General features: G+C 34.9%; 1 protein-coding gene across 17 annotated transcripts in view; it reads left to right on the top strand.

Annotated features, from left to right (window-relative positions):
• The window catches only part of NBEA (neurobeachin), a 702,569-nt gene that overhangs the window by 571,787 nt on the left and 106,533 nt on the right, over positions 1-24,249 (top strand). For all 17 annotated transcript variants that reach the window (XM_074387836.1, XM_074387843.1, XM_074387839.1 and 14 more), the window contains 3 exons: positions 12,799-12,916; positions 13,234-13,336; positions 17,270-17,385. In XM_074387836.1, coding sequence (XP_074243937.1) covers positions 12,799-12,916; positions 13,234-13,336; positions 17,270-17,385 — 337 coding nt within the window. The remainder of the gene's footprint in view (positions 1-12,798; positions 12,917-13,233; positions 13,337-17,269; positions 17,386-24,249) is intronic.

Raw genomic sequence — 24,249 nt, 5'->3', positions numbered from 1 at the left:
AAATTTTTTTTTAGTTAAAGCATGTTTGACTATTGCAACAATCATTACTGCAGCTCTACCCTATAATCTTGTTTCATTCTGGCTGTATCTAAAATTTTAATATGAAATATTTTCAAAAAGAGAAAATAATTTGTCTTGACAATTTATAATATCTGTAAAATCAGACCCTACTACTATATTAGCTAAAACAAAAACCTTTAACCCAGAACTCCAAATGATCTGAAATCGAAGAAAATAAGTAAGTCTATAGAGAGAAGACATAAATATAACTAGTTTAAAAATTGGCAGTATGCAGAATAATGCAAAGAGAAGTTAGTATATTCAGTATAGAAATGAAAATAAATACTGGAAACTAGAAATTTGGTTCTTTTCAGTAGTATAGAGTTCTGGTCTCCCCACCTCATTCCTTTTTAAAATAGTAGTAGAGAGAATCATTTAAGATTTTAGAGTATGCCAAATTTGAGAAAATGAGGAAACACAGCCAAAGATACAATATTTACACATAAGGACATTCTCATGAGTAGAACAAAAATGAAGCAACTGTGCCAGTATCATTTTTAATTTTGAGAGTTTTACGATGATTTGAGAGTAGATGAAGTAGACACAGAGGACTTCAGCTGCAACTCAGTTTGTTTCTAAATTAAATTTTAAAATATTTTACTCAACAAAAATTGAGTTCTTTCTATATGTAAGTTCTATAAGGAATACAAAAATAGAATACAACTCAGTCTCTACCCTCATTAAGTATATTTTTAGGGCATTTATGTAATAAAATAGATTAATTTAAAAGTACCTGCCACAATGTTAAGAGGTACTATTGGAGAAGTACAAATAATTCTCTTTTGAGTAGTTCCTGGTTCTTTACTAATGAATATAAGATACCGTTTACATAGATTTGGAACAGTGTTGCATTTCTGTAGCCCAGATGGCCTCTACATGCAGCCACAGCAAGGATTTCTAAAGTGCAAGTTTCATTGTATCACCTCTTGCTTTGTTAAAAATCTTAGAGCCGCTCTCCATTTTCCATTTTTCTCAGACCACCAAACTCTAATGTGAGTTATGAGATCCAGCCCCATATCTTGCTGCCCACTCACCCTTTATCATTCTTATTTTATTTTTCACCTCTTGGCTCCTTACAATACATGCACAGACAGTCGGCCCATTGCCCCCACCCCCCAGCACTGTGTGTGTGTATATTTACATACATGTTTACATATGTGTTGTTCCTCCTGCTTGGGACTTCCTTTTTCCCACTCCCCTGCCTCTTCCTATTATTTGTGATTTTTCCACCAGACTGTGAACTCCTGGAGATCAGGGGCTCTGATTCTCCTGTTCAACATTGGCTCATAATGGTCAGCTGATAAATATGTGTTAAATGAAAATAACTGAAGAAAAATAAGACTGATAACTCATGAGGACACTTGACAGAAAAGAGCTGACCTAATTATGGGCTCTTTTTAAAGTACAAAGAAGCCTTCTTACAGTTTATCACTACTAATAATGGGACTAGTAGCTGATGTTCCAAATACTGGGCTTCGTAGTTAAGAGATTAGTACTAAGATTCCAGTAACATCTAGAATACAAACTACTATTAAAGAAACAGTAGGTGTGGTTTTTAGTTCAGTAAAAGGTTATATGCTGTGGTCCAGATTTTCTACATCCTTGTTGGTGATGTCATCAGCAAAGATGAGAACCAGAGATCTGCAGGGGTGTCTGTGTGTATGTGTGCGTGTCTGTCCACATGCACAAAAAGGTAGGGAATAATTGCCATAGTAGGCTAACATTTGTTCAGCACTTCCTGTGTGCCAGGCACTGTGCTGAGCATTTTTTAAAAGGAGCTACTAATATCTCATTCAATCTCTCAAGGACCCCAGGAAGTTAGACACCATTATTTTTTCCCCATCTTTGGATAAGAAAACTGAAACATCAAAAATTAAGTATCTTGCCTGAGGTCTCACAGCTAATAAGAGAGGCAGACCCAGGGAAAGCCTTAAGTCTAAGGTAAGCAGGTTCATAGATTGATGAATTAGAGAAAAAAAATCAAGTTTATTCAATCAGAAGTCCTCTATGGATGTGCTGCCTGTAATTTCCCTAATTGTAAGATGCTTTGACCCTACTGTATACCCATATGCCCATGTACCAATAATGGCTGTGCTTAGGAATGTTTAACCTCAGAATTATAGCAACATTTGTTTAATTTTTATTGAGGATATATTTTCTGGAAACCTTCCTTTTTCCAGCTTTATTTCTTGATTATTTTTGTTTGCCTCACAGTTAAGCCATTTCCATTTTTTTCCCATTTTCAATTTCATATTACTGAATTGTTTTCATCAGGATTAATTCTTTTCCATGTAAGTTTTATGAAATGATTTGGTTCTGTGATCAATCTTTTGGTCCATATTACATTTTATTGACTATAGTGGCTGCCCTTGACAATTTTATTTTGATGATTGTATTCATTATTAATTGAATAAAAGGCTAAGGTGAAACTCTTCTATCAGATATTTGAAGATTTCTTCATTGTGTAGGAGTGGTCTATAGCAATTGTTCTCTTCTCTTCACCAGCATGGTAAAATAATTTTGTAAAGCTCTATACCACATTGCACATGTTAACAATTAAAATTTTCCATAAGTTTAAATATTTTTAAAAGACATGATAGCCAGTATGTTCTAAATATTATTATTTAAAATAAAATTGTTATAATACTTTTCAGATATATCCAGTAGAATAAAATATATCGGGTAGAATTAGTGATTTGATTACTATTATTATCTGTTTTAAAATATACAAATAAGCTCTTTTTTGAAATGAACATTTTATATAATTTCTCTTTCTTTTTTTATTGATAAGCTTTAATACACATTTATAATAAAAATCTCTTTAAAAAAAAAGAAAAAGAATAAAGAAGAGGAAGAAAGAGAAAGAGGAAGAGGGAGAGAGGATGGGGGTATTGCTTTATTGCCCGGGCTAGAATGCAGTCTAAATATGGGTATGCCTATAATTGTCCTTAATAATGGTGATATAAAAGAAAATGAGGGAAGAGAATAACAAACAAGGAGCCAACGAACATTTCATTTAAACTTCTAAGTTGATATGATGTGGTACTGATAAGAGTGTATATTTTGTATATTTAAAGTGGAGAGTTCTATAAATGTTAATTACATTTACTTGTTCCAGATCTGAGTTCAAGTCCTGGATATCACTATTGATCTGTCTAATATTAATGTTGAAGTCTCCCACTATTATTATGTGGGAGTCTAAGTCTCTTTATAAGTCTTGTATGCCGCGTATTCCTGTATTGGGTGTGTATATATTTAGGATCTTTAGCTCTTCTTGTTGTTGCATTGATCCTTTTATCATTATATAATGCCCTTCTTTGCTTCTTTTGATCTTTGTTGCTTAATTGTAACTTCTGATTTTTATTTATTTATTTTAGCTCTCTGTTTGGTTGGTAACCCTAACCCTTCTCCATCTCTTGTTTTGAGTCTTTGTATATCCTTGAATGTGAGATGGGTCTGGATGCAGCATACTGATGGGTTTTAGTTTTTTATTCAAATTGCCTCTCTGTCTTTGGATTGGGGGATTTAGTCCATTTAAATTTAGAATTAATAATAATATATGTGAGTTTAATACTGCCATTTAATATTAGCTGGCTATTTTTGCCCATTAGTTGATGTAAATTCTTCATTACATTGATGCTCTTTTTGATAATTTTTTTAGAAAGGCTGATACTGTTTGTTCCTTTCTATGTGTAGTGGTTCTTTCAGAATCTCTTGTAAAGCAGGCCTGGTGGTGATGAAATCTCTGAGTGCTTGCTTGTTCACAAAAAACTTTATTTTTCCTTCACTTGTGAAGCTTAGTTTGGCTGGATGTGAAATTCTGGGTTGAAAGTTCTTTTCTTTAAGGATGTTGAATATTGGTCCCCACTCTCTTCTGGCTTGTAGGGTTTCTGCTGAGAGATCTGCTGTAAGTCTGATAGGCTTCCCTTTGTGGGTAACCTGACCTTTCTCTCTGGCTGCCCTTAGTATTTTCTCCTTCATTTCAACCCCGGTGAATCTGACGATTATGTGCCTTGGAGGACATCTCTGTGGTGTTCTCTGTATTACCTGGAGTTGAATATTATCCTGCCTTACTAGGTTGGGAAAATTTTCCTGAATAATGTCCTGAAGCGTATTTTCCAGCTTGGATTCATTCTCTTCGTCACATTCAGGTACACCTATCAAGCGTAGATTAGGTCTTTTCACATAGTCCCATATTTCTTGGAGACTTTGCTCGTTCCTTTGTATCCTTTTTTCTCTAATCTTGTCTTCTTGTTTTATTTCATTGAGTTGGTCTTCGACCTCTGATATCCTTTCTTCTGCTTGATCAATTCGGCTGTTAAAACTTGTGCATACTTCACGAAGTTCTCGTATTGTGTTTTTTAGCTCCATCAATTCACTTATATTCCTCTCTAAATGGTGTATTCTTGTTAACATTTCGTCAAATCTTTTTTCAAAGTTCTTAGTTTCTTTGGATTGGGTTAAAACAAGTTCTTTTAATTCACAGAAGTTTCTCATTATCCACATTTTGAAGCCTGCTTCTGTAATTGGAACACACTCGTTCTCCATCAAGCCTTGTTCCGTTGCTGATGAGGAACTGTGATCCCCTGCTGAGGGAGAGGCGTTCTGATCTTGGGTATTCTCTGCCTTTTTTGCTGTTTTCTTCCCTTCGTTATAAATTTATCCATCTGTGGTCTTTACATTTACCATCTTTGTAATTGGGTTTCTGAGTGGACGTCCAACTTATTGATTCTCAGCACCGAAATCTGAGCAACCCACTGCGCCGACTCAATCAGCGGCGTTAAGATTGATGGTGCTTTTCTGACTCTGCACCAAGAACCAACACTCCAAGGCGCCGGCAAAACCGCCTCGCCGGTCATAAGTCGCGCTGGCGACCCGTGGGGCTCCTCTGCTGGGAATCTCCTGATGCGTGAGCAACAAGAATTCATGTGAAGGTGAGGCGTCCTCTCGTTCTTTGCGCTTTCACTGGGAGCTACAATCCCGAGCTGCTAGTGGTCAGCCATCTTGGATCTCTCTCCAATATAATTTCTCTTTCAACTTATACTTCCTTTCAATTCCTTCCCCAAATTCACCTAATCTGAAACAATTTGTGCTTGTGAGTCTTTTTTGATCACTATATTATACCACTCTGAAAAAAGTGTATATACTTACTGATTAAAACTTTTAACTTTTTAGGTTCCTAAGACCATAAAATTCTAAATTTAAAATTTAGAATAAATTTTAAATAAAAATTTAAAATTTTTATTCTGAAATAAATTGTTACAAATATTATTAGCATACAATCATACAACAGCATAAATATATTGTGAACTCTGAAAAATAATTATCAAGCATAAAAGTAATACTAGGAATTTATCACTTTTTTTTTGAGATGGAATCTCACTCTGTCGCCCAGGCTGCAATGCAGTGGCACAATCTTGGCTCCGCCTCCTGGGTTCAAGCGATTCTCCTGCCTCAGCCTCCTGAGTAGCTGGGACTACAGGCATGTGCCACCACGCCCAGCTAGTTTTTTTGTGTGTGTTTTTAGTAGAGACAGGGTTTCACTGTGTTAGCCAGAATGGTTTCAATCTCCGGACCTAATAATTCACCCACCTTGGCCTCCCAAAGTGCTGAGATATGGCGCCCTGCTAGAAATTCATCTCTTAAAGAGATGAATAGTTAACACATCCACATTTGAATATTACTTGTTTCTAGAACAATACAGGAATCAATATTAGAGCTACTTGTAACTTTCTTTTTCATAGAGGGGTTGAAAAATCTTGTTCACATAAGTAAATAGGATGTTGAAGTTGTATTAGAGCAATGTTACTAAATGTTTTCTACTTCCAAGTTATGTGCTAAATATCACATAATGATATATCATCAGAAATTATTTTTAATTTTCTCTCAATCGATAGCCCATTTGGATCCAACTTCTCCTCTTTGAAAGTAAAGAACTGGGAAAACATCTGACTTGCAAAAGGATTTTTTTTTTTTAGTCCAGTCACTGGGGACATTCACTTTCCAATGCCTCCATCAGGTATTTTGAATCATCCCATTTGAATCATCTTCTACCCCTCAGCAGATCTTACAGCCCAATCAATATACCATAGAGAAATATCATTTATTTTATTTTATTTTATTTTTTATTTTTTGAGATGGAGTCTCACTCTGTTGCCAGCCTACGGTGCACTGGTGCGATCTTGGCTCACCGAAACCTCCACCTCCCAGGTTCAACCTAGTCTCCTGCCTCAGCCTCCCAAGTAGCTGGGACTACACTACAGGCAGGCGCCACCACGCCCAGCTAATTTTTGTATTTTTAGTAGAGACAGGGTTTCATCATGTTGACCAGGATGGCCTCAATCTCTTGACCTCATGATCTGCCCACCTCAGCCTCCCAGAGTGCTAGGATTACAGGTATGAGCCACCATGCCTGGGCTTTATTTTTTAAGTAGGAGAATGGCAATGTGAAAAAGGAAATGGGAACGAGAACATGCACTATCTTGCGTTTCTCCATGTCTTTGGTAGGAAAACAGCATCACCAAGACATGTGGTGAGAAGTGGGAAGAGAGTGCTCCATAGCTGCTCCCCACATCCTCACTGCATGTGCCACACAGCAGGTATCAGTCAGAGGTGGTCTTCCACATGGTCATTTTTTAAGTCAAGCCTCTACCACCTTGTAGTTCAACTTTCCTTCAGGGCCTTGGAATCCTCTCCATTCAGCTGACAGTTTCAAAAACAGCATGGATGATCACGTATGAGTGTGGACCTGAAATTTCTTTTGAACTATTATACTTGAATATATTTGCTATAATCCTGAGCCATTGCCACAAATTTCAATTTCATATGGAATATAAAAGTAACAGGGATTTATAACTTTAAATTGCAACACAACAAGCCCTTTAATTAAACTCACAAAGCTGCAAGTGTCAATTGAATGTGACAACCTTAGAAACTCTGAAAAGAGTTTGCCCAGCCTTCTGCAGCATTTTCATCAATTCATAATGGGAAATTCAACTGGAAACAAAATTTAGATTTTTCATATTCAAAGAAAAAAGTTTATAATACTTGTGCTAATATTTGTGTTAGATGATTAGATATCAGCAAAGCTATCACTAAACAAGTACTTTTTTAGGTTGCACAATATTTCGCTTCCTTAAAAAGAAAAAACAATGAAACTTTTTTCATCTGTGATTTGACAGCCATTTACATATTTCTGACAGCACATACATGTATGATACACATGAGTGCACAGCAGCCTTGTTTTTTTCAACATGATCAGCAGATAATATGTGTTAAGTACACATTTGGGTAGGTGTTTTACAAGGGATTTCTATGACATTTGTGTTGTATTACTTTGTATGTACTTTAGTTTCGATGTACTTTCCATGTACTTTAGTTCATAAGTGAACAAAGTTCATAAATGAATGGGGCAGGCCTCAGGGCATAAGGCTGGCATGAACTCTCTCCCTTCGCTTTTTCTGGATATTAAGCTATTAGCTCAGTATAGTTCCATGGTCACTTAAGAAAATCACAAAGTTCCATAAGATTTGGGGTCAAGATGCTTTAATATTCTTGCTTATGATCTATATGATGTTTCAAAAATTGTGTTTATTCAGTTCTCAAAAAATGAAACTGGATAGGATAGTATTTGTTGATTAGATTTTGTTGTATATTAAATAATCTGAAAAAACTGGCAGGCACAAGCTAGATGATATGGCAAGCTTGGCTTAAGAAAAAAAACAAAACCACAAACCTCAAGTATAAGTAAAAGTACTTAAATGACTTAGAAAAATACCTTGGACTATAATAAAAAGCAAACTTAAAGAATTATTATAGAATTTCCTTAAACTTATAGAAAATTATTTAACTAGTAAAGGTATAAATAAAACAGACAATTTTATAGTATTAGGGCTTGATACCCAGGGCTGGGCTTGATGCCCAAATTTTTCAATCCTGGGCTTGATGCCCAGATTTTTATAGAAATGTGCCATAAACGTAGTAATCAACTATGATTGATATTCCTTTACATGTATGGAATGTATACAGATTAATTTCTCATCACTTGCCTGAAGTAGCATCCCTTCCAATCATTCTCCCTGCATCCCCGTCCCACAACATTCCACTATCTTCCATGTCCCTCCCTAGTGCTGTACCTCAAATCTCACTCTGCCACCTTCCTGCTAAGCTTCAGGACTTTCCCATTGCCTGTGAGCAGAGCAGAGCAAAGGAGCCTTGGGGTATGGTCCACGGAAGCCACGGTGATGACATTTATCTGAGTACCACTGTTTTGACAGTTCATTCGTGTTTGCATTTTATCCAGCCTGTGTTAATTTTACTACAAAAATGTTTTACCAGAAATAAAATTGATGCTCAAGAAGAGTACAGATGATATTCTTTGACACACCTTAATATACATTTTCTCATGTGAGAGGCATAAGTCTATAACATCAGGCCAAAATTGCTTAGCCTAAAGCCCCTCCATAACTCCTTTAGAGTCAAGGAATCCTTTTTTGTAAAGGAAGTGTCTTCTCGGAATGGGATCTAACCCAGTCGAAAGTTCCATGGTAATACAAATTAAACTACTAGAAAAGAGAAACCAGCTCTGTTTAGATTGCTTTTTTGGTTCTTGATTAAAGTCAGTAGAGGTGTTTGGTGGACTCTACCATTAGGACATAAGCATAAGAAGTCTGAAGGCCATGTTAGAGAGAGCTTCTGGGGTTAGCAGAGGAGTCAAAAATGCACACATTTTGTAAGATTTCTTTGGAACCTTCCCTATATGTATTATTTCTATCAGTTTCCCATTGTGATTTATTAAACAAACAAATGTATATGGAGCACATATGTGCCAGACACTATTTTAGGCACCATGTATTGAACAGTGAATAGGATAGATGAGAGAGTACTGTTCTCATGGAACTTCCATATCACAGGGAGGGGACAGACAAGAAACAAACAAGAAAATTAATCATTTTCATGTGCAGAATTAAAACAATGATAAAATAGGCCAGGTATGCTGGCTCACGCCTGTAATCCCAGCACTTTGGGAAGCTGAGGTGGGCTGATTGTTTGAGGTCAGGAGTTTGAAACCATCCTGGCCAATGTGGTGGAGCCCCGTCTCTACTAAAAATACAAAAATTAGCCAGGTTTGGTGGTACATACTGTACGTAGTTCCAGCTACTCGGAAGGCTGAGGCAGGAGAATCACTTGAACCCAGGAGGCAGAAGTTACTGTGAGTAGAGATGGCGCCACTGCACTCCAGCCTGGCCGACACAATGAGACACCAGCAAAAAAAAAAGACACCAAAGTGATAAAATAGAAAAGAGAGTTACATGATAACTCTTAAATTGCACATCAGAAAAGGCAGCTGAGAGTAATAGATCTAAAATTTATTTAAATAAAAATGTATTATGGAATGAAACTTTTTTTAAATAAAGAAATTTTAGGATAATTTTATTCCATAATCAGTCTTGAAGAAAACAAGCAGGGAAAGCAGGAGGTGGTTTGCTATTAAAAAAAAAAAAAAAAAAAAAAAAAAAATTGACCATAGGCTCCATTGAGTTTTCCTAGCAGGGAAGTATGGCTAGCTCAGAACATTGTCTCTCATCAGCCCTTGTAGGATTTCAGATGCTTAAATATAACAGGGGTTATTGTAAAGTAATCAGGCAGATTTTTTGAAAAGTATGTAAGCACATATATATAAATAATTTTTCTCCCCATGTCTTCTTTGGTAAGAGCTATATATTTATTTAAATAATGCTGCCATTGTTCAAAATAGCTTTGAATCTGTCTTTCAGAATTTGCTTCTTAAGCCATTTAGAAGCTACTTGCAAAATCATTTACTTTTAATGTTATTATCTCTCCTTGTCCTCTTTGCCTTCAAGCTTAACTGATCTGAGTCTCTTTTTTTCTTGCTGCAGAGGGTCCCTAAGGACCATTATGGTCCCAAGCTGGAGCAAAGAGAATGGTGATAGGAAAACTTTGTGTATTGGTTGGGATCCAATCAGGGGAGACAAATCAGAGAGGAATTTAGACAGGGAAAGTGTAATATGATTAAAATATAAATTATGCCAGGAGATTGGAGTAACAAGGAAATGGCTACTAAGAAATAAAGATAACTCTAAAGAATATCACATACAAGGAGTAGCCAGTACTCTGAAGGCTGTTGTGGAAACCCCCGGGGCTTATTGGGGAAGGCGTGGCTGTAGTTCACTGAATGGTAGAGAAGTCACTCTGGCATTCTGCGGTGCCAGAGAGCTTGCTGGTGCTCTGTCTTCTGGAACCTTCCAAAAATTCACCCTCTAGGGAGTTGGTGAAACCATTGATGGGACGTGTCTCACTGGAAACACTGTGCTACAAAATGGCTCGGGGCGAGGGGAGTACTGAGAAAACTGCTGGTCACTGAGTGCTGGGGGCATCATGCATCCCAGGAGCCGGGTGCCAGAGAACAGGAGCCTGCCGAGTGAGCACACCAGAGCAGAGAAGAAAAAAACCCTTCCTCCCATGTGGTCTTTTCAGTGTGCTTTCCTGACAAAGTTTAATGCTATGTTGGGTAGCAAAATAAAAATATTTTAAGGGCACAGGTTCATTTTCAAAGAGCAAGCAATTAAGGATGAATTTGGACATGGAAGGCCAGAAATTAATAATTGGCACAGATTATAAAATAAAGTTTTACATGGTGCACTTAAAGAGTCAAACTAACATGCTTTTTGGAGCCACCTGCTTGCTATAATATAAAACTGATAACATGCTTAATGAAAAGAAATGCTTTGTCAAATTTTCGTTACACTGTAGCTCCAGATGAGTCAAAATATGACTGTGTGTGTATACATATGTGAGATATCTACATATCTAGAACTAGAAATACAGATACAGATGTCTTTCTGTGGTAACACTATTGGTATAAGGGTGCCAACACAGCTTTCGTGAGAAGATCTGTAATTTTTTCTGATATTATGTTCATTTTACTGTTTTTTTAATTGGCCATATTTTTATTTTCTTAGTGAAATAATGGTTATAGCTGAAGATAGATTTTGTTGTTGTGGCTGTTTTGTCTTAAAATGTTTTCTACTTGACAAAATAAAATGTTAATCCTGCATCAGTATTCCTTTCCTTTTTAAAAATTATGCTGGTCTATAAATTCAAATATGGAAACCATTATAGCCAATTAAGAATTTATAAGTATAAATTGTGGCAAGTTATTATAACCCTTTTGTGCAATGTCTTTAAAAGCCAAAATGCATTTCAAAACCAAAAACCAGTCACATGATGCTCAAAAAGGAGATAAAAATTCATGAACGGAACTTATTAGCCAGAGCCATGAGCTTCATATTCTGTCTCTGCTTAAACTAACCATTTCTAGGTATCATTATCACTGTTTTTCAGGTGACAAAAACCAGATGGAGTTAAATAATTTTTTCAAAATCCTGTAGTTGGTAAATAGCAGAGCTGAGATTTAAATAGGAGTCTGAATGGCTCCAAAGTGTTTTAGGGTTTAAATAGACGTCTGACTGCCTCCAGAAACCTTTCAATGTCTAGAGAAAGACAGAAACTGAATTAAGGGTTACAAAATGGGATTTTCAAAAATTAAAGTCCAAAAGATTATACACATATATATTTCCTAGAGAAAGGAAATGTAAAAAGGAACTTTATAACTTGATTTCAAAGCTTAAGGAATATAATGCATGTAAAACTCAGTAACTGTTTTTATTTCCACCAAAGCAAAGTGCAGTAGCATACACCAAAGCAAGCAGACAAAGCCTCTATGAATTGTTAATGTAAATTGGTGTATCAGGAAGGAATGTGCTTGTTGCAGATTTAAGGACAGTAGCTTAATCAAATACAGATTAGATACATGGTAACCAGAGTCTAGACATGGATGGTTGCTGTCATTGCTTCAGTAGCTCAATATTAGGACTAACTTTCCTCTCATAGTTACACGATTGCTGCTACAGTTTCAGCCGTCACATCTCCATTTAAGCTAGAAGGGCAAAGGGGTGTGCCAGCTACATGTGACTCATTTCATCAGCTTTTCTCAAACATCCTCAACTGCTTTTGGTTTTGATCTCATTAACCAGTGCTTGGCCTAATGTCCTCCAGCAAAATAACAAGGGAATTTGGGGAAGCAGGGAATAACATCAGCCAGACTGCCCAGCTCATACTTTCTGTAAATAAAATTTTGTTGGAACTCCTCTATACCCGTTTATTTACACGTTGTCTATGGCTCCTTTCATGTTACAATGGCAAAACTGAGTAGTTCTAAGTAAGACCATCTAGCCTGTAAAGCCTAAATATATTCACTCTCTGACCTTTTACAGAAAAGTCTGCTGACTTCTGGATTAGACCAGCCATGATCCATTGCCTGAGGTTGACCATATAGACACTTTGGGGATAACTGGGTTTCCACTAAGCAAGGAAGAAAGGGGAGAAATGATAAGTGGAAAGAGCCAGTAATATATGTCTCACAGGTGGTCACCTGGTCCAGTTAGTTATATACAAGACCCAAAAGTGAGAATATATTTTTGGTTTTAAGTCACAGGGTCTCCTTGAACATACAGTTTTTCTACTCCTTCAAGAGCCAACCAAGACAATTTAGAAGGGCAGAAAGTTTGCAAATGCAAAGTATCAAATTATTGACAATGTTGTGATAGACCATGAATTCATTTCTAATTTTCTGACTTTTACTAAGATACTGTGAGAGTAGGTCTTAAATTCGTATTTTATTGATTGACATGTCCCTTTAAACTGTTTTTACTTTAGGTTCTTGCATACACTGAGGGACTTCATGGAAAATGGATGTTCAGTGAGATACGAGCTGTATTTTCAAGACGTTATCTTCTGCAAAACACTGCTTTGGAAGTATTTATGGCAAACCGAAGTAAGTTCCCTTAAATCTTTTGAAAGAAAATGTGCTCGTATTTAGATATTATTTACTTACATGGTATGATAATGTCTTGATTTTTCCCGCTGTATTTCTGATATACTCTAGCTTAAACAAACAAAAATTCTTTTTAAAAAGTAAAAAAAGAATGAATTTGTTTGAAATGTTAACCCTGGGTTTCTCATGGATAAAGTTATACTGAAAGATGATTTTCCATGAAGACTTATTACCTTTACAATTAAATCATGTTAGGCACCTGAAGATGATTTATAAAGTTGATGGCTAACTTTTCTGTTTTTTTCTTCTTACCACAGCCTCAGTTATGTTTAATTTTCCTGATCAAGCAACAGTAAAAAAGGTTGTCTATAGCTTGCCTCGGGTTGGAGTAGGGACCAGCTATGGTTTGCCACAAGCCAGGTAATCATATCGTATTACACATTATCTGTGGCTTCTTAACGTATTTCAGTCTCAATATGATAGCAATGTAAATGTGGTTGGTTATAACACTATATTTCAGAGACCAAAGAATTTTCTTGCTCTGAAGGTTATTTGTAGGGATAAGGGTTATGAAAATAGCTATTTTGAGAATAACAGAATGGTTAGGGCAGATTTTTATTTCATACATGTAAATAAGAAAGTAAAAAAACTTGATTGCGTATCATAGCTAGCATATAATTAAGACATTCTTGCTTGTTGAAATCTTACCAAAAAATCCCAAAAGCTTCAAGAAAGTAAATGATTAATTGCTATGTAATAGCATATAAATAATGTTTTTGTAAATGCTATATATAAATGCTTCTTCATTAAAGCAATAAAACCCTTAGAAGTTTATTGAGGGTAATAATCATTAATTATGGTATAGTTGTAACCACATTTTCTAGATTTTCATCTTGGTATTATAGAAGAATCATTTTGAGATCTTGTATTATTAAAAGATAACTAATCTAAGTAGAAAACATAGTAATTATATATATTGCTGCTATCAGTTTGTCTGTTTTTGGCTCCAAGTAACAGAATACCTGACTGAAAGTGGCTTAAACAATAGGGTATTTTGATGTGTGTGTTTAATATAAAAGATCTGGAGTTAAGGTGCTGCCAGAATTCGTTCAGAGCTTCAATGATGTCAGAACTCTGTTGGCTTTGTACTCACAAAATCACCACTAATTCTCCAGATACCACATGTTCACACAACTGAATTACAGTAGGAAAAAGACACAAAGGATTTCTATTTAAGCTTCTCTGTTTTAGGAAGGAATGTATTTCTCAGAAGCCTAAAGCAATCTTTATCTCAAGTTCGTTTGGCCAGAATAGATTCACCTTTCCATCCCTAAAACTATCACTGCCCACTGCTGAAAAGGTGTGAGTTAGTTGGCTTAGCCCAATCATTCCCTGGGATTTATGGAAAAGATAAATTCTGATTCCTTGCCAGCTCCTACATAAACAAAAGAGGACTTCTACTGATAAAGAACAGAGGGAGATTGGCTTTAGGTGGATAAAACAGTGTGGACCACATGGACTGTTATGTCCTTGAGAATTATTGCACAGCACTGTATGGATGGAAAGGAGAGCTAATCTTTGTCTATGCTTCCTTAAATAGGCTACAGACATTTGAAAGACAGGGACCGTGTTTTATTTATCCTTTAATCTACAGGACCTAGGACACTGCCTAATTGCAGCAGTGCTTTTTAAGTGCTATTCAGCTGAGGTTACCTTGTATTGCAACTTATCTATTCTCCTTAAGCTTACAGTGTAAGACCAATCACTGGCATGTATGCACATGCTCAGGATATTTGCTAGTGGAATGACAAGATTAAGATATTAGTAGATAATGAAGCACTTATATAAAATACAGGTCAAAGAAAAATGCCTTTAATCTATCAAAGAAAACGAGGTTAGTTTTGCAAGACTTGTTCTTATTGAATATAAGCTGACTCATAATAATCATTACTTCCTTTCCCAAGTGCTTACATACTATTTGTTTAATCATCAATTCAAGAATTTACTCAGGAATTGACATTAAGAACTTACGAATAGGTCTAACTTTTTCCTTTTTAAGAATAATCTCCTGTCTTCTGGCATCTTTCTCAATGACCATGATTCCTAAAACATTACTAATAGGTATTTCTGTATGGCATGTATAATTTCTCTCAGTATTCTTTGACTTGTCTGGACTGGAATTCATTTAAAACAATCAGAAGCTCTTTTATTATATTTCTTAACTATTATGAGTATTGTTTCCCTTTTAGCCACATTTGGTCTCTTTTTGACTTTTAGAACTTTTTTTTTTTTTTTTTTTTTTTTTGGTGAGAGAGGGTCTCATTTAATGTTGCCCAGGCTGGAGTGCAATGGTGCAATCTCAGCTCACTGCAGTCTTGACCTCCCCGATCTTAAGAGATCCTTCCACCTCACCCTCCAAATAGCTGGGAATATAGACATGTGCCACCACGCCCAGCTAATTTTTGTATTATTTGTAGTTGATGGGGTTTCACCATGTTGTCCAGGCTGGTCTTGAACTCTTGGACTCAGGCAGTCCACCCACCTCAGCCCCACAAAGTGCAAGGATTACAGGCAAAAGCCACCATACCCAGCTGGAAGTTCATTCTTCATAAGAAAACTGAAAACAAAAGAGAGGTTCAGTAGTTTTGGTCTCTCCGTAATCCATAATGCGATTCTATCTTCAAACATCCTTTTGTTATCCTTGATGTGTTTCCCTCCACCAAAAGCCCAACTAATCATTAGTTTCCTAATAATATTCTTACAGACTCAGTTTTATATACTTCCTGAGATATGCATCCTTAGAAGTACCACGTGGCACTGGGGAGACACTGCATCTAGGCTTAAACCTGCCACAGCTGGGTAACAATAAGCAAGCCTCACACTTAGTAGGAATTCAGTAAATACTGGTTGAAAGAATGAATGACACTACTCAAGCAGAATAATACTTTTATCTACCACAAAATGGGGAAAATATCTTTGCAAGACATATTTTGATAATCTTTTGTACTATGTACAAGACAATGCCTATTAAGATACCATGTGAATAGAAATATTTGTTAATAATCCATTAGTAACAGAAGTAGCCTAACTCTGTACTCAAACTGAACACCAAGCGAGTCCTGAGATATCACAGTGAATTCCCAGGTGTGCTTCAGGGCATTTTTAATTTTTTTTAGGGAAAAACAACAACATTTGTCAGATACCACACAAACGGTATGCTTGAGTTAGTTCCAAGTTTCAACTGAGAATGACTAGATAGGGCTTAATTCTTTTCAGTGACACCTCTGTGAAACTGGTGTTTGGTGGTTACTGTCTTCAAAAACAAGAACCATATAAAAAATCAGTGTGGAACGGAAATGAATATGGTGGTGTCAGATCTGATTCCAAGGTTTCAGAAGCTGTGCAGTGTCCAACAGGCATACACACCCCATTAGTAAATGTGGTTATTTAAGAATGAAATATAAAAAATTCTCTTTAAGTTTATGAGTATTATATTTTCAAATAACTACTAAGTTGTTAAGATGTTAAATATTTATTGAGTTGTTTAGAGCTAACTACCTAATAAATAGAACTATAAGATATTTCTCTTGGCCAAGGAGCACTATGAAAAATTATGGAGATACCAAAGGTGCCATGAATTGAAAAGTTTGAGAACCTCTGTCAATCAGTTTAAAAACCCAATAGCTTTGTCATACTTTTCTAAATACAACCGCTTTCACTATTTTTAGATGAACACATTGAACCTGGAAAGTTTCATAATTTGCACCAATTATCATGGTTTATTCTTTTAGGCTGTTCTTATGTCCCTTCTTCTTCTGGACCCATCCATTTTTCAAAGTTCCCAGTTGTTTATATTTTACATCATTGCAGGGATGTATATTGTATGGGCAGAGGCTGTGCATGTGTGCTGCACACTCTGTATATGAAGGCGAGTCTAAGAAGTTCATTGACATTAAGTCAAATGCATGTAAGCAGGTACCCAACTAGCTACCTACCTACCTAGTTAACATGGAGCAGATTTGCTGTATTGTTTAAAAGCTACTTGATTTATCTTGAGTACAGTTTTACTTTTTTTTTCTTGTTGATTTGTAAAATACTCATTTGCAGCTCTTTTTACAAATAAGATTGCTTTCAGATTATTTTATCCTGAGTAATTAAGTGCATCTTCTCTATAATAGAATCCTCAAATATTGCTAATTTCTATAATTAAAATGTATTTTCTAATTCAACTAAGAAGGATAAACCATAAATTATTTAAAATTGAGTATCAAACCAATATATTAGTTAATATTAGATTTTTTTAAAGCTATGAATTAAAGAGACTGTGTTTGTTACGGTGTGCTTATTTGCTAGGAGGATATCATTGGCCACTCCTCGACAGCTTTATAAATCTTCCAATATGACTCAGCGCTGGCAAAGAAGGGAAATTTCAAACTTTGAATATTTGATGTTTCTCAATACTATTGCAGGTAAGATGTCTCATTCTTTAATCTAATAATATGTTTATGTTCATCAAAATCATGGTGTTATGGCGTGATACATTTTTTCTCTTTTGGAATTCAAATACAGCATTAGAGTAAATTTTGAAGCACTCACGTTAAATTTTATCAGAAACTGTACAAGCTCATACCAAACTTTTAGATGCATTTATTGTTGAAGAGTCTTTCTTTTGCTCTCCTTCTGCCATTTCCTTTGCTGACAGCTTTGTCTGAAGGTTTATTAGAGTCAACAAACCATTGCCAGAGTGTCTGGAAATAATAATGGGAAAAGTAATTTCACTGCTTTGTCATGCTCAGCGATAGCAGCTAGGCAGGAGAATAACAAAAGGAGTCTGCCTAGTACAGATGTCACCTGGATTATGGCATGATTAGGTTACAGCATCTTTTTTCTTAAAATCTTCAAATAAAAATACAAAATCAGGTTACATTTTCTAAATTATGAGTAACTGTCATCAACCTCGACAGTATCATGCTTGTAAATCAAAAGAAGGTAGTGGCATTGTTTTCTGCTAAATCAGTGGTTGTCAGTGGTTAAACATGTCTATGAGATTTAAGTACTTCATCTTTTTTCTTAAGCTCCAAAAGCCCTTATTCAGGTTGAATTACAAAGAGTTTACCAGGCTCTACTGAAAGTTTGTGCAATTAGATGAATTTAAATAACCAACATAAATAAATATGCTTACCATAACTATTGTTTTGTTATGAATGAATGCTCAAAACTGTGTGTTTAGAGCAGTGTTCATCTCTGAATCATTACTTAAAAAATATTACTGTAATATTACTTTTGTAATCTATCATACATAAGTGTGAATATGGATACTATAGGTATATATTAAATATGGGTAATATAGGTATGTGTTAAAAAGATAAGAAAAATTGATTTGTCCACAAAATAGAATAAAGCTATTTGATATATTAAAATGCTTTTTCATTTTAATCCCAATACATTTGTGTATATATGTTCATATATGCATGCATTTATTCATATGCATAGTATACACACATAATATGTATCTCGAACAAACCTGTTTACTCCCTCAAAGATAAAAAAAAGTGTTATACTATTTAATTAGCACTTTATTTATCAATAGAATGAATTTAAACATCTGAAATATAAAGAACTTAATTTCATTAGCATGTTTAAGTAAGTAGCATGTTGTCGCAGAAAGAACCACGTATCTTTCAATACCAAAGAGAGGAAGAATAGAAGCCCAGATCTGCCAACTTTCTATCTTGGAGCATAAGTTAAATTTTAACTTTGAACTTTATCTTGGACCTTTAATCTTTTAGTAGCAATATTTAATAGGTTTACAGTTGATGTAATAACTGGTATGTTTGGTCTTATATCATCTTGTTTTATACTGTTTTTTTTAAATTTTTTCTTGCTTTTTATATTGTTTGTTCTCTAGCCATACGAATACTTTTTTGCTCACTACTATAGTGATTTAAAATGTAAAAATCTTGTTATTAATTCTCCTAGAGATTTACATTTTTAAAAGTCTTATAAACTATATATTAATATGAACTCAAAAATGAATTAACATTTTAAAGTAATACCTAAGTAAGACAAAAACTTCAACTCGATTTTATTTCTCATTCATTGCTTATCTTTGTAAATATAAATTACTAGCCAGAATCCAGATTATTATTAACTTTATACTCTGAGGTCTATGTCTTTTTGCAAATTAAGACAGATTTCAAACTATTGAAATTATGTATTCATGCAGTGTATTATTTTTAGCTATATGGATCCTCATCTGATTTTTCAGGATGATGTTCTCTGTACATTCTTGTGTAATATTTTTCATCTTCCCTGTATTAGGTTTTTATATTATCTGCTTTTGAGAGACCTATCAAGACCCAATGTCTACCATTAAATGGACTTAATGATTTTTTCCCTTGGCTGTGCTAGCTAATTGGAGCTGTTCGATGTAAAACTGGAGGGCAGGGTGATATACCTCACTTCGGTTCAATTTCCAATTTCACAGGCTTTCATATTAAATGGTTTTTCTATTCTAAAATGAGATTTTCTCCAACCTCTGGATGAAATGTTTTCTAGTTCATTGTTTTAAAGGTCTCTTCTAGTCTCCATCCCTTCCCACTGCATTTTACTCATGTCAGGTCAGTTTCCCACAGTGTGGTACAGTACCACCTATAGCTACCACCCACCTCATGCCTGTTACTTTCTGGAAGTCTGTTTCTTTGTCCAACTCTGTAAAGGCTGCTGTGTCTAACTCTGGATAGAGATAAGATTGTCATCTCTTCTTCAAGTTGCACCTGAGCAGTATAGGGCCTAATACACTTTTTTCTATTTGAGATGATCTTTAGGTTTCTGAGCCAGAGCATGCAGACCGTGAGGGGAATTTAAACACATCTTTCTACTCTTTTTTGAATCGTTGAAGTCTGTTTTATTTGTAACATAAAGATTATTATATAGGCCACTGGTTTTTTCAAAAATTACTGGGTACTTCCTTTGCAATTATTAAAACTGAACACTAAAGCCTGACTAATGTAAGCAATGGGATAAAAATGAAGAGTAGGGACTGGGAACACAGAACACTCACAGTCTAGATGAATAAGTGAAATACACATAAATAAGAGAGCATTTTAAGACAGTTGATATTCAATGCTGAATCATTGCTATAGTGAATGCTGCAAGAGCTCAGCAGAGGGGAGATATTTTAAAATGTTTGCAGAGAAAAAAAGAGAAGAGCTTCACAAATTTCTGCTGGTTGTATGTATGTGGCATATTCAGTGGACAGGATTATCATACCTTATCTGGAGCAGAGAAATACAGATAATATTGGAGCCTTAGATAAGAGCTAGATTATAAAGAGACTTTCAGGAGTCAGTATAGTTTTGGAATAGAAGGAAATGCAATGTGGAGTTTTAGGAAAATTAAACTAATAATTATGTATGGCATAAATCAAAATTGAGATCCTTAACATTAGTGCTATAAGGAGAGTATTACAGTAGTAATAGTAAATTGTTACTGAATATTTACTGTGTACCACATACTCTATTTTACTCTGATGACGGAAGCAAAGTATGGTTTCTGCCTTTGAAGAGATCAAAATATAGTGAGGAAACTGACATGTATACCAGTAATTCCACTAAGAAGTATTAGAAGGTATAAAATTGTCTACAATGTTATAACGTATAAAAAGTATTATAATGGGAGTATATACGAAGCCATTTGAGGTAGTCAAATCTAGAAGCTATTATTTATAACTAAGAGATTAGAAAAAGTTTCCCATAGGTGACATGTAAATTGGGAATTGAAATATCAGTAAGAATTCACTAGAAAGTAGTCAGAGGGCATTCCAAGGAGAAAATGTGAGGTGAAAGATGTTGGATGAGAGGGGTGGCAGCAAGCATGGCAAAAAGAGAATAGATGATACTTTTGTATGATATCATTATACAAATAAAGTTTCACTGTAATTTGCTCTAGTTCCATGGTTATCAAACTGTAGTCCTCTGACCAGCATTATTATCTTGGAGGCTTGTTAGAGATGCTGATCTATAGACTCCTCAAACCTACTCAATCAGAGAAGCAGGCAACCTGCCTTTCAGCAAGCCCTCTACTTGGTTCTGATACAGAAAGTTTGAGCACAATTGCATTAGCCATTTAAGATCTAATTATCCAAATAAGATTTGAATATAAAACATTTAAAACATACAAGAAAGCACAGGATTAAGTGCCATTCAGTGTAATAAAAGTTAGAGAAGTGGAAGATTAATATAAAATAATCTACTTGAAACTTTCTTGGAAAAGATGAGCTTTAAATGAACTCTTCAAGGATTTTGTCAGATGTAGATGACTATCCACGCAAAATAAACCTTAATAAGTAGAATGACAATTGAAAAAATATATGAATATGAATATCCTGATATACTCTCCCTGGATATAGTCCTATTAATTTAATTCTTCCTTTGCCATTATCCTGAAATTTTAAATAGAAGTGCCAGTTTAAACAGCACCAGCATTCAAGACATTGGTGATGGTTTTATTAGAGAAGCTTCACTAATGCCATAATTGAATGCTTGTTAGTGCAGCTATTAGATTTGCCTGTTTTCCTGATTGGTGGACAGCGTGTATCCATGCATCTCTTCTCATCAAATCACCTTTAGGTTCTCTTAGGATCCTAAAATAAAGGATGCTCTAAAGATATTAAATTGTGCCAGTATCACTTTAATGAACATGGGTCCTAAAAATAATCATATGACTTTATAATGCTGTTTTAGGGATACAGTTATTGTTCAGGAAATATTCATTTCGGTGGATTGATTGAAACTTAAGATTTATCATTTCCAGATAGGATATTAGTCTTCTTTTTGACAAATTGTAGTTTCTTAGGTAATCTAAAGCCAAGAAATGGTTGACTTATATTTTGTCATAATATTTTTTAAACATTAATTTGTATTTGATATCAAGATTTAGAAAAAAATAAATAATAGTCTTTTTATTACTTTTTCATTTGTTTCATTTTTCCTTTTGAAATAATCCCTTGTTAATAATAAAAACACAGAAAAAAATAGTAAATAATAGTTCATGACTGTTGAATGATTTACAATGTGCCAAACATTGTTCTAAGGGCTTTATATATATATATGTGGGCTATATATATATATAAGGGCTATATATATATATATATATATGTGCTGATTTAATGCTCACAGTAGCCCCTTGAGTTAGGTTCTGTTCTTATTCCCGTTTTACAAAGAAATGAGGGAGAGAGTAGTTAAATAACTTACCCAAGTCATAGAGCTGATAAGTGACAAAGTTGGGATTCAAACCTAGACAGTTTAGCTCCAGAGTCTTCATTCAGATACTACACTGTACTCTTTCAGGATATTCACGGTACCACACGATTTCACCCCATCACCAGCCTTAACTTATTAACTGCTTTTAAAACCTAAATAATTATTTAAAACAATTTTCTCATTTTCTTTTACGTTTCATCAAACTAACCCTTTGAAGTTTATTTACTGTCATAACTTTTGTGGATACTGATATTCTAGCACTAGATCTGGACCTGGAATTATTATCCTTAATGTAGAAGATAGCACTCTTTTCAGTTAAGTTTTAGATCAAGAGAAAGAGACTCTGAGACTGTGTCTCAGCATCTGAGGATGTTTATTGGAAAAGACCTTGGGATCAACATCTGTGGGGGAGTGAAGTAATTAGAGCTGGGCAGAAGGAGGATTCAGACTGCAGTGCAGTTGTGACAGAGGCTTCAGTAGATCCCATGGGGTCCCGGGGGCCGGGGTAACCATTCAAAATTGTGTTGGCTTAAGGGAAGGGAGCCAGGCCTTCAGTACCTGCACTCTGCAGTCATTAGATGCAGATTTCTGGGAAAGACATGACTTCGAATTGGGGGCTTTCTTCTAATGATAGTGATTCTTGGAAACGAACGTAGCTGTCCACCACCAGCCATCAATGCTCCCAGCATCCACTGTACTAGCAGTTCTCAGACTTCAGTGTATCCGAAGCAGGACTTCTAAAACACAGATCTTTGGGTCCCACACCCATAAATTCTGATTCAGTAGGCTTGGATTGAGCCTTAAAAATCTGTATTTCTAAGAAGTCCCCACTTGATGCTGATGCCATTGATCTAGAGACCACACTTTGAGAATTACTGCCCTGTATCAATATTCTTTAAAAGACCTACCTAAAAATAATTTCATTAATCTTCATGTAGCACTGTCAATATCATACATGTTAGCCTTATGATGGGGTATCCTTAGCATTTTATTTGCATTTTATCTTCCCAATGAGAAAAAAAGTTGTGCTCGGTGAATACCCATGAAATTAAAGTTACTTAATATTTATTCTTTGTAAATATTTGTAGGATTTTGTGATCTATTATGTAAGTTCACTAGAATTACTGGATGAGATATTCTTTAAACCTCTTGGATTAAAAAGAAGTGTCACAGAATTGGAATCTGGTTGAGAAGATGAATCAATCTTTTCTGGCTTCACATGTTTAAAAATATAGGTCAATGTGACCTAATACGTTTCTTATTTTCTATAAATATTTCCACAAATATTCTATAAATATTTCTAAGACTTAGCTTAAAACAGTACCGGACTGTACATTACTGGTTACTGTCTTACACTCTCAGATTTGTCTTTTTTCCCAAAAATATTATTTTAGTATGAAATATAAAGTACATTTTATGACCCGTTTCTTAAGGTCTCTCATACTTGACCAATTTCACTTTTCTCCTTTCTGGATTTCTAAATAAGACTCTGGATTTCTTAATAAGAGTCTGTATAAAACACATGGTCTCAGTATCATAGTATTAATGAATTATGCAGACTTTTTACACCCTCCTGTGGTATGTGTACATATGTGTAATTGCATATAAATAAACACACATTTTACTGTAAGTAAGTTTTGTAAAGATACTTTACATAGTAAAAGAAGCTTGTCAGATATTCAGGAAACATATTTAAAAGACATCTAAAATTCCATAAATGTGTTCCTAGGCTTTGTTTTATTCTATTTATAAATTTAATGAATGTTCATTATAGAAAATTGGGAATCTGAAAAAGGATAATTTTAAAAATTAAACTACTCAGAAGTCTAACCATAAATATCACAGTTGACATTTGGCTGACTTTTCTGTTTTTCTTTCTCTGTGTGTGGTGTATCATTGGGAACCTGTAATATATACAGGTATGTTTTCCATTTCACTTTCCATTTCACTTTTTCCATTTCACTAACCATTCTTTGAAGGCATGACTTTTAAAACTACACGAGACTCCAAATAAGAAATATGGCATAAATTATTTAACCATTTTTGAAACACTTGGTTTTCTTTTTCAAA

This window comes from Saimiri boliviensis, chromosome 16 (assembly GCF_048565385.1).
Source record: "Saimiri boliviensis isolate mSaiBol1 chromosome 16, mSaiBol1.pri, whole genome shotgun sequence".
NCBI classification, from domain to species: Eukaryota; Metazoa; Chordata; class Mammalia; order Primates; family Cebidae; genus Saimiri; species Saimiri boliviensis.
Note: the sequence above shows the minus strand (reverse complement) of the source record. Positions and strands in the feature narration are given on the sequence as shown.